General features: G+C 49.0%; 1 protein-coding gene across 1 annotated transcript in view; it reads right to left on the reverse strand.

Annotated features, from left to right (window-relative positions):
* Window positions 1-4666: 4666 nt before the first annotated feature.
* Window positions 4667-10446, reverse strand: part of LOC121563788 (ras-associated and pleckstrin homology domains-containing protein 1-like) — a 167871-nt gene continuing 162091 nt past the window's right edge. Inside the window, 2 exon segments of the mRNA XM_045215604.1 lie at window positions 4667-9436; window positions 9438-9503. Of these exon segments, the coding sequence (XP_045071539.1) occupies window positions 7121-9436; window positions 9438-9503 (2382 nt within the window). The 3' untranslated portion in view covers window positions 4667-7120.

Consider the following 10446-nt stretch of genomic DNA (forward strand, 5'->3'; position numbering starts at 1 on the left):
AACACGTCCCCATCCTCAAACACACAGTAGAACACGTCCCCATCCTCAAACACACAGTAGAACACGTCCCCATCCTCAAACACACAGCAGAACACGTCCCCATCCTCAAACACACAGCAGAACGTCCCCATCCTCAAACACACAGTAGAACGTCCCCATCCTCAAACACACAGTAGAACGTCCCCATCCTCAAACACACAGTAGAACGTCCCCATCCTCAAACACACAGTAGAACGTCCCCTTCCTCAAACACACAATAGAACGTCCCCATCCTCAAACACACAGTAGAACGTCCCCATCCTCAAACACACAGTAGAACGTCCCCATCCTCAAACACACAGTAGAACGTCCCCCATCCCTCAAACACACAGTAGAACGTCCCCATCCTCAAACACACAGTAGAACGTCCCCATCCTCAAACACACAGTAGAACGTCCCCATCCTCAAACACACAGTAGAACGTCCCCATCCTCAAACACACAGTAGAACGTCCCCATCCTCAAACACACAGTAGAACGTCCCCATCCTCAAACACACAGTAGAACGTCCCCATCCTCAAACACACAGTAGAACACGTCCCCATCCTCAAACACACAGTAGAACACGTCCCCATCCTCAAACACACAGCAGAAACGTCCCCATCCTCAAACACACAGTAGAACGTCCCCATCCTCAAACACACAGTAGAACGTCCCCATCCTCAAACACACAGTAGAACACGTCCCCATCCTCAAACACACAGTAGAACGTCCCCATCCTCAAACACACAGTAGAACGTCCCCATCCTCAAACACACAGTAGAACGTCCCCTTCCTCAAACACACAATAGAACGTCCCCATCCTCAAACACACAGTAGAACGTCCCCATCCTCAAACACACAGTAGAACGTCCCCATCCTCAAACACACAGTAGAACGTCCCCATCCTCAAACACACAGTAGAACGTCCCCATCCTCAAACACACAGTAGAACGTCCCCATCCTCAAACACACAGTAGAACGTCCCCATCCTCAAACACACAGTAGAACGTCCCCATCCTCAAACACACAGTAGAACGTCCCCATCCTCAAACACACAGTAGAACACGTCCCCATCCTCAAACACACAGTAGAACGTCCCCATCCTCAAACACACAGCAGAACACGTCCCCATCCTCAAACACACAGCAGAACACGTCCCCATCCTCAAACACACAGCAGAACACGTCCCCATCCTCAAACACACAGTAGAACGTCCCCATCCTCAAACAGCACCTGTGTAGTCCGTGATCCTTGTCAGAGCCAGAACGGCTCACAGGCTTCCTGCTCCTACCTCTTGTGTCTGTAGCGTGAGGCAACTAGATGTACATGTTCACCCCCTATGGGCAGTGGTCTGGGTCAAAAGTAGTGCACTACACAGGGAATAGGGTGCCATTTGGGACGTAATGACAGTAGAATAGAAGGCGTTAGTGTGAAACAAGCGTCCGTCCACCCTCAATCAGGAGCTACGTGGCTGTCTGGTCCGGTCCAGAGATGGTTCTAGAACCTGCACTTCATTCTAGAATTGTTCCGTCATGTGACCTAGCATTTCCTGTAGTTTAGTGTACTTCCGGTCTGTATCACAGCCACAAAATCAGGGCATTGGCTATGTCGTAAAAATGCATGAAATATTTTTTGTAGCTTTTTGGTCTTCATTTAAGGTTAGGGTTAGGCATTAGTTTAGCAGTGTGGTTATGGTTGGGTTGGGTTTAAATTCAGATTTTAAGAAGAAACATTTTAGAAATAGGCGGCGTTTAGCCATAATTATGACTTTGTGGCTGCAGTAACTAGTAGCGACCAAAGGTGGCCTTTAGAGACAGTAGCTGCATTTACAGACAGACGGACATCTAATGTGACCAATAGAAACAGAGACAGAACAGGTCAGACCCGCCCCCCCATCAACATAACAGCCATTCACAGAGGTGGACCTTCACTGTGCGCCCTGTTTCATCTCGTCCAATCAAATCCGTGAACAGTTACCATCATCAGTTACGATCATTAAGACGTCAGCCAATCATCTTCCAGTTGTACAGTAACTTAAATCCGCTGGAGGCTTTTAAACCATTTTGATGCAATTTGCAAAAAAAAAAAAAAAAAAAGTGAATAAGAATCAACACAACGTATCTTTACACTCCACAGACAGTCAGGCTGTGTCTGAAACGGCATGCTAGTCCATATTTAGTGCACTACTTTTGACCAGAGCCCTATGGGCACCATGCACTTCGTAGGGAATAGGGTGCCATTTCAGACAACCACATGGAGGGTGTTAGCCTAGTGTCTGTCTGTCTGTCTGTCTGTCTGTCTGTCTGTCTGTCTCTGGCTCAGACTGTTTCCAGGCCTGTAGTCCCTGTGGTCTGTCTGTCTGTCTGTCTGTCCCATATCCAACTACTACAGGGATCCTCCCTATATACTGCTCCTTCTACACACACACCTGTCTATCTCCCCACTAGCTCTGGTCCAGGGCATTACATTTACATTACATTTACATTTTAGTCATTTAGCAGACGCTCTTATCCAGAGCGACTTACAGGAGCAATTAGGGTTAAGTGCCTTGCTCAAGGGCACATCGACAGATTTTTTTCACCTAGTCGGCTCGGGGATTAGAACCAGCGACCTTTCGGTTACTGGCACAACGCTCTTAACCACTAAACTATCTGCCGCCCCATGACGTGTGGCTTGCTGAAGCTGAACCTGCCGCTATTAACACCCTGGACCAGAGCCATCTCCACATCGACCCCAGGTCTCTCTACTACTCACGGTTCATATTCACTCAGTACTTTAAAAAACAGAATTTTAAAATAATAATATATTTCAGGTATTAAATAATCTTATATAAAAACACAAAAGTAAAAGTTACCCCCCTCTCCCCTCATACAGTGGGTATCAGAAGTATTCACCCCCCCTTGGATTTTGACATTTTTGTTGTGTGACAAGGTGTGATTCAAATGGAACTTTTTGGCCTAAATGCAAAGCCTTATGTTTGGGGGCAAATCTAACACAACACATCACTGAGTGACTGCCTCCTTATTTTCAACCATGGTGGTAATATAATAATAATAATATGCCATTTAGCAGACGCTTTTATCCAAAGCGACTTTTCAGTCATGCGTGCATACATTTTTGTGTATGGGTGGTCCCGGGGATCGAACCCACTACCTTGGCGTTACAAGCGCCGCGCTCTACCAGCTGAGCTACAGAGGACCACGGTGGTGGCTGCATCATGGTATGGGTATGCTTGACGTCGGCAAATACTGGGTAGTTTTTCAGGATAAAACAGAAGGGAGTTAAAGCACAGGCAAAATCCTAGAGGAAAACCTGGTTCAGTCTGCTTTCCAGCAGACACTGGGGAGATGAATTCACCTGTCAGCAGGACAATAACTTAAAACACATGGTCAAATCTACACTGGAGTTGCTTACCAAGACAGTGAATGTTCCTGAGAGGCCGAGTTACAGTTTGGACTTAAATCTGCTTGAAGGTCTACGGCAAGACCTGAAAACTGCAGTCTAGCCACGATCCCCAACACATTGACAGAGCTTGAAGAATTTTGAAAAGAACAAATGGGCAAATATTGTACAATCCAGGTGTGCAAGGCTCTTAAGCCTGGCAGTTTGAAGTGACTCAAATCGTATTTTGTAGCATTTTTTTTGTTGCTTTTTCCTGCAGTCTGAACAGCCAAAAAGCACACGAATCAGATATCTCAATCCACACACAGATCTGATTCCTGGCAATGCGACTTGTGTCTGAATGGTTTTATTTGTTTTATTTGTAATCAAGTGATATTTACACTGTTATTTGGCATCTCTTGTTGCTTGCTAGCTACTCTGTTGACAGAACATGTGGTAGCTAACTAGCTTGTTAATTGTTTACAAACAAATTAGTGAATGTGCTAGAAAGCTACAGCGCTAGGATCTTAATTTGACCAATCTTTTGTTGCTGGGAATTTTCCAGCAAAATTGTCTTTGAAAAGGCTTTTCCACTTTACATTGTCAGATTCGATTCGCCCTAAAGACAAATGTATCAAGGTCAAAAAAAAAAAAAAGCCATTCATTACAATCCACATAATAATTCACATTTCCTGTTGCCGCAGGATTATTTTGCCTGCTTTAGGAAACTGGCTCAAATTAAAGATCCTACATCTGTAAACAGCTACCTAGCTAGCTAAGTGACTGATGTGGCTAGCCAAAAAGGACTTGTTTTGAAAAGTTGGATCATCTTATCCTTTGAGGCTTTTTAAGTGTTCTTACAGTATGAATTTGAACATTCAAAGCAACTGGGAAATGTCCATTCAGGCATTGTTGTCACCTCAGCTTGCTATACATAACTTCTGAGTGACAGGAAGCACCACCACCAATCAGAATACACCACTGCTCACGCACCTGTCGTTACTATGACAACTACTGTAGCCATGTCAGCAAATGACTGCTGTCTGAACACACACACACACACACACACACACACACACACATCTGATTTGGTCACCTGTAAATTGCTGTTTGGACAAGTCAGTATTCCAAAAGTGATTTGAGCATTAAAGGCCTGCAGTGTGAAAATGGCTTTAGAGACTTACCCAAGAAGACTCACAACTGTAAATCGCCGCTAAAGGTTTTTCTAACATGTATTGACTCAGGGGGGGTGAATACTTATCTAATGAAGGTATATTAGGGTTTTATTTTTAATTGATAATATAAAACAATATAATCATTTTTTCTTCCAGTTTGACAGAGTATTTAGTGTAAATCAATTACAAACAACAAAAATAAACACAATTAAATTAATTTAAATCCCACTTTTAACGCAACAAAATGTGAACAAATCCAAGGGGGGGGGAAATACTTCTGTATGTCCATACACATATATGTTCTATACATCCCATCCATCTCAAACAGTTGCTAAGGTAACAACATGTCCACACAGTACAGGAGTCCATGCAGTACCAGGTTATATTGCAGCTAAATTCATGTCGTTTATGTTTCGTTATATTTCAATGCAAAGCGCCAACAAACATGTGGAAAAGCTTGATAGGTGGTTTAACCAGCGCTATCTTTTCCTAGAGTTATTATAAAACGTAGACAAAGTATGGAATAACAATCTGGGATTACGAGGAACAGGATTCTACTTTTAGCTCCTGTCCTGTCTGTGTGGCATGAGAGGAGACAGGCTGAGTTCTGAGTCGTATTCATTAGCGCACACCATAACGAAAGTTTCTTATTGGATAATAACCATAACGAAAGTTTCTTATTGGATAATAAGAACGTCTCAGTCCGTTTCCTTTACGCTTGGTTTGTAATGAATACGACCATGGCCTGGAGGAGAGCGGCCTGTAGGGTCCAGACAGTCTGTAGCCTGTCCTCTAGATGGGTCCATAATCTGTAGTCAGTCTGTAGCCTGTCCTCTAGATGGGTCCATAATCTGTAGTCAGTCTGTAGCCTGTCCTCTAGATGGGTCCATAATCTGTAGTCAGTCTGTAGCCTGTAGACTGGGGCCTTGATGGGTCCATAATCTGTAGTCAGTCTGTAGTCTGTAGTCTGGGGCCTTGATGGGTCCATAATCTGTAGTCAGTCTGTAGCCTGTCCTCTAGATGGGTCCATAATCTGTAGTCAGTCTGTAGCCTGTAGACTGGGGCCTTGATGGGTCCATAATCTGTAGTCAGTCTGTAGTCTGTAGTCTGGGGCCTTGATGGGTCCATAATCTGTAGTCAGTCTGTAGTCTGTAGTCTGGGGCCTTGATGGGTCCATAATCTGTAGTCAGTCTGTAGACTGGGGCCTTGATAGGTCCATAATCTGTAGTCAGTCTGTAGCCTGTCCTCTAGATGGGTCCATAATCTGTAGTCAGTCTGTAGCCTGTCCTCTAGATGGGTCCATAATCTGTGGTCAGTCTGTAGACTGGGGCCTTGATAGGTCCATAATCTGTAGTCAGTCTGTAGCCTGTCCTCTAGATGGGTCCATAATCTGTAGTCAGTCTGTAGACTGTAGACTGGGGCCTTGATGGGTCCATAATCTGTAGTCAGTCTGTAGTCTGTAGCCTTGATAGGTCCATAATCTGTAGTCAGTCTGTAGCCTGGGGCCTTGATGGGTCCATAATCTGTAGTCAGTCTGTAGCCTGTAGCCTTGATGGGTCCATAATCTGTGGTCAGTCTGTAGACTGGGGCCTTGATGGGTCCATAATCTGTAGTCAGTCTGTAGTCTGTAGACTGGGGCCTTGATGGGTCCATAATCTGTAGTCAGTCTGTAGACTGGGGCCTTGATGGGTCCATAATCTGTAGTCAGTCTGTAGCCTGTCCTCTAGATGGGTCCATAATCTGTAGTCAGTCTGTAGTCTGGGGCCTTGATGGGTCCATAATCTGTGGTCAGTCTGTAGCCTGTCCTCTAGATGGGTCCATAATCTGTAGTCAGTCTGTAGACTGGGGCCTTGATGGGTCCATAATCTGTAGTCAGTCTGTAGCCTGGGGCCTTGATGGGTCCATAATCTGTAGTCAGTCTGTAGCCTGGGGCCTTGATGGGTCCATAATCTGTAGTCAGTCTGTAGACTGGGGCCTTGATGGGTCCATAATCTGTAGTCAGTCTGTAGTCTGTAGTCTGGGGCCTTGATGGGTCCATAATCTGTAGTCAGTCTGTAGTCTGTAGTCTGGGGCCTTGATGGGTCCATAATCTGTAGTCAGTCTGTAGACTGGGGCCTTGATGGGTCCATAATCTGTAGTCAGTCTGTAGCCTGTCCTCTAGATGGGTCCATAATCTGTAGTCAGTCTGTAGACTGGGGCCTTGATGGGTCCATAATCTGTAGTCAGTCTGTAGCCTGTCCTCTAGATGGGTCCATAATCTGTAGTCAGTCTGTAGACTGGGGCCTTGATGGGTCCATAATCTGTAGTCAGTCTGTAGTCTGGGGCCTTGATGGGTCCATAATCTGTAGTCAGTCTGTAGTCTGGGGCCTTGATGGGTCCATAATCTGTAGTCAGTCTGTAGTCTGGGGCCTTGATGGGTCCATAATCTGTGGTCAGTCTGTAGTCTGGGGCCTTGATGGGTCCATAATCTGTGGTCAGTCTGTAGTCTGGGGCCTTGATGGGTCCATAGCCTGGGCATCTCAGCCCAAGTCCTCCTCTCCCTAGCTACCACTCTCCCGTCAGTTTGGTGCTTTGGTCCCTTTTGGGTGGGGCAGGGCGCGGCCCCCGCCGTAACGTTGCATAGCCTGAGGACATGTACCCGTGGCCCCCGCCCTGCCCCCCCCTCTGCTGGTCTGGTGGGGGTGGAGGGGGGAGGGCCATGTCGTCCATGGAGACGGGCTCCAGCCGGGAGGAGCCGTGACGCGTGAGGGAGCCGTGACGAGAGATAGACTTCCTCTTCAAGGTCCGGTTCAGGTCCTCCAGGAAGTTGGGTTGGACCGAGGAGAGGGTACCGCCCCCCTTAGGCCCCCCGGGGGAGGTGGGGGGCAGGGGACAGCCGAAGGAGGACGGGAGGGTCTGCTGGTGCTGGAGGGACAGGGGTAAGGGGTCCTGGACCGTGTTGCTCCGGGACAGCCTGTGTAGTGTCAGAGGCGGAGTCTTCTTCAGCGACTGGGTCTTCCATGATGATTGGCTGACGGGGTGGGAGATGGGCAAGGCCTGCGGCTGGGGGTTTACCACTGCGACCCTGGGGGCCACCGGGTGGAGCTCAGAGGGGAGGGGGGGCGGGGGGAGCAGCTCAGAGTCGGGAGGAGGAGGGGGGAAGTAATCGATCTCTGGAGGAGGTGAGGGGAAGTCTCCACTGGGCTGGCGGTGCTGAGGAGGTGAGGGGAAGTCTCCACTGGGCTGGCGGTGCTGAGGAGGTGAGGGGAAGTCTCCACTGGGCTGGCGGTGCTGAGGAAGAGAGGGGAAGTCTCCACTGGGCTGGCGGTGTTGAGGAGGAGAGGAGAAGTCTCCACTGGGCTGGCGGTGTTGAGGAAGAGAGGGGAAGTCTCCACTGGGCTGGCGGTGTTGAGGAGGTGAGGGGAAGTCTCCACTGGGCTGGCGGTGTTGAGGAGGTGAGGGGAAGTCTCCACTGGGCTGGCGGTGCTGCCCTGTCTGCAGACCCTGGAGGACTAGAGGGAGGGCTGACAGGTTCAGCTTGCCTGGTTTAGGAGGAGCAGGTAGAGCATGAGACCCCAAGTCTTTAGCAGGAGATCCAGAGGAGGCGTCGGTGGAGGAGTTGCAGGAGCCGAGGCCAGGCTGGGCAAACTTACTGACCAGAGACTCCACCTTCTTAGGCTTCCTCTGGACCTGCACCTCCTCCTGGTACTCCCCTGAGGAGTTGGACTTGATGGAGGAGGCGCGCTGGGGGGTGGGAGGAGGCCCCCTCTTCCCGAAGGAGCCGGTTGACGAGGTGGAGGTGGTGGAGGGAGACTTCTTAATGGGGGAGCCCATCTTGGAAGGGGGGAGAGGAGGAGGAAGGGGGAACTCAGGGGACTGGGGGGGGATCTGACCCCCTGGCTGCCATCTTGGTTTGGCCTTGACCGCCGGGGGGGACTGGGGGGGCAGGGGGGCGCCGGGGAACTGGTTGACTATTTGTTTGGCCAGGGAGGGAGTGGGGGAGATGGGGGCGGACAGGGGGAGGGTCTTAGAGGAGAAAATGTGCTGTTTGGGCATCGTGGAAGGCGGCTGATTGGGCGAATGGCCTGTCGAGAAGCTTTGCTGCTTTTTCATTGGACCAGAAGGAGGGTAGGGTGAGACTGGGGACAGGGGGATCCCTGGACCAAAGGTCTTAGGAGCGGTCTGGGGCGGGAAGACACCAGAGAAGGTTTTGGGAGGTGTGGGGGGTGGCATTATGGGGGACAGGGGAGGAGGGGGAGGAGGGGGAGGGGACTCAGGTTGGCCATCCAGCTCAGAGAAGTCGTAGTTCATATTGGGGAACTTTTGGGCCAGGAATTGCTGTAGCCCAGTGTTACTGAGAGGGGGGCACTGGTTGTCCTCCTCGGGGGGTGGAGGAGGGGGCAGGAGGCAGTTACTCTGTGGGTAGTGAGGGGGTGGCAGGGTGTGGGCCTGGGGGGGAGGAGGGGGGATGAACTGAGGAACAGGGCTGGGGAGGCCGAACCTCAGAGAGGCCATGGCAGAGCCTGGAGCAGGCATGGAGGAGGTGGGAGGAGGAGGGGGAGGAGGGTTGTAGTTGCTGGGAGCCAATGACATGGTGTTGTAGTTAGTGGGAGCCAATGGGAGCGTGTTGTAGTTGGGTTTGACAGACTGGAGTGGCGGGGCCAGAGGGCCTTGCTGCTGCCCCATTGGTTCGTCAATGTAATGATTGGCAGCCTGGTTGGCGCCACCCTGCAGGCGGGCGATGGTGCTGTACTTGACAAAGTGGGTTGGGGCGGTCTGGTGAGGGGAGTGGGGAAGTGGGGGAGGGGGAGGATTCGGGGGACGGTCGGGGGGAGAGTGGGAGGTTTCGGGGGAGACACTGGTGTAGCTGGTGCGGGATGAGGGGGACTGACTGGTGCATGGGGGGCAGCATCAGGGGGTAGGGTCTGTTCACTGACTCCATCCTCAACTAGAGAGAGAGAGAGAGAGAGAGAGAGAGAGAGAGAGAGAGAGAGAGAGAGAGAGAGAGAGAGAGAGAGAAAGAGAGAGAGAAAGAGAGAGACGAAAGAGAGAGAGACGAAAGAGAGAGAGACGAAAGAGCGAGAGAGAGAGAGAGAGAGAGAGAGAGAGAGAGAGAGAGAGAGAGAGAGAGAGAGAGAGAGAGAGAGAGACATGGATCTGAGTTAGATTATATTATAATAAAGATTTGATTACATTACTACTATTCTATGCTAGAAAATCCAACATGATGTTATTTTAAACTCTTCCACACTGGGTAAAACACTGGAAGACATGTTAATTTGTCTTGTATAAAAACTGGAAGACATGTTAATTTGTCTCGTATTAAATAACTAAGACGTTAATTTGTCTCGTATTTAACACTGGAAGACATGTTAATTTGTCTCGTATTAAACAATGGAAGACGTAAATTTGTCTCGTATTAAATAACTAAGACATGTTAATTGGTTTCGTATTTAACACTGGAAGACATGTTAATTTGTCTCGTATTTAACAATGGAATACATGTTAATTGGTCACTGCATTGAGGAATTCCATTCAGGAAAAAAACAAAACCAAACAAATGCACAAGAGTAGAACTGGGCTGAGTAGAACTGGGCTGAGTAGAACTGGGCTGAGTAGAACTGGGCTGAGTAGAACTGGGCTTCTGACAACACAAGGGGCTTTCCCACCTGCTCTCTGATCTAGAGACAATTCCTTGCATTTTTAGACTGTAAAACCATCAGTGCTCTCTGATGTGATATCCAGACAGGATACAGAAGCACACACAAGCCGAGGGAGTAGTGACAAACAGAATGACACAGTAGAACACCAGTGCTGCATAGCAACACAGTAGAACACCAGTGCTGCATAGTAACACAGTAGAACACCAGTGCTGCATAGTAACACAGTAG

Source organism: Coregonus clupeaformis, unplaced genomic scaffold (genome assembly GCF_020615455.1).
Source record: "Coregonus clupeaformis isolate EN_2021a unplaced genomic scaffold, ASM2061545v1 scaf0479, whole genome shotgun sequence".
Taxonomy (NCBI): domain Eukaryota; kingdom Metazoa; phylum Chordata; class Actinopteri; order Salmoniformes; family Salmonidae; genus Coregonus; species Coregonus clupeaformis.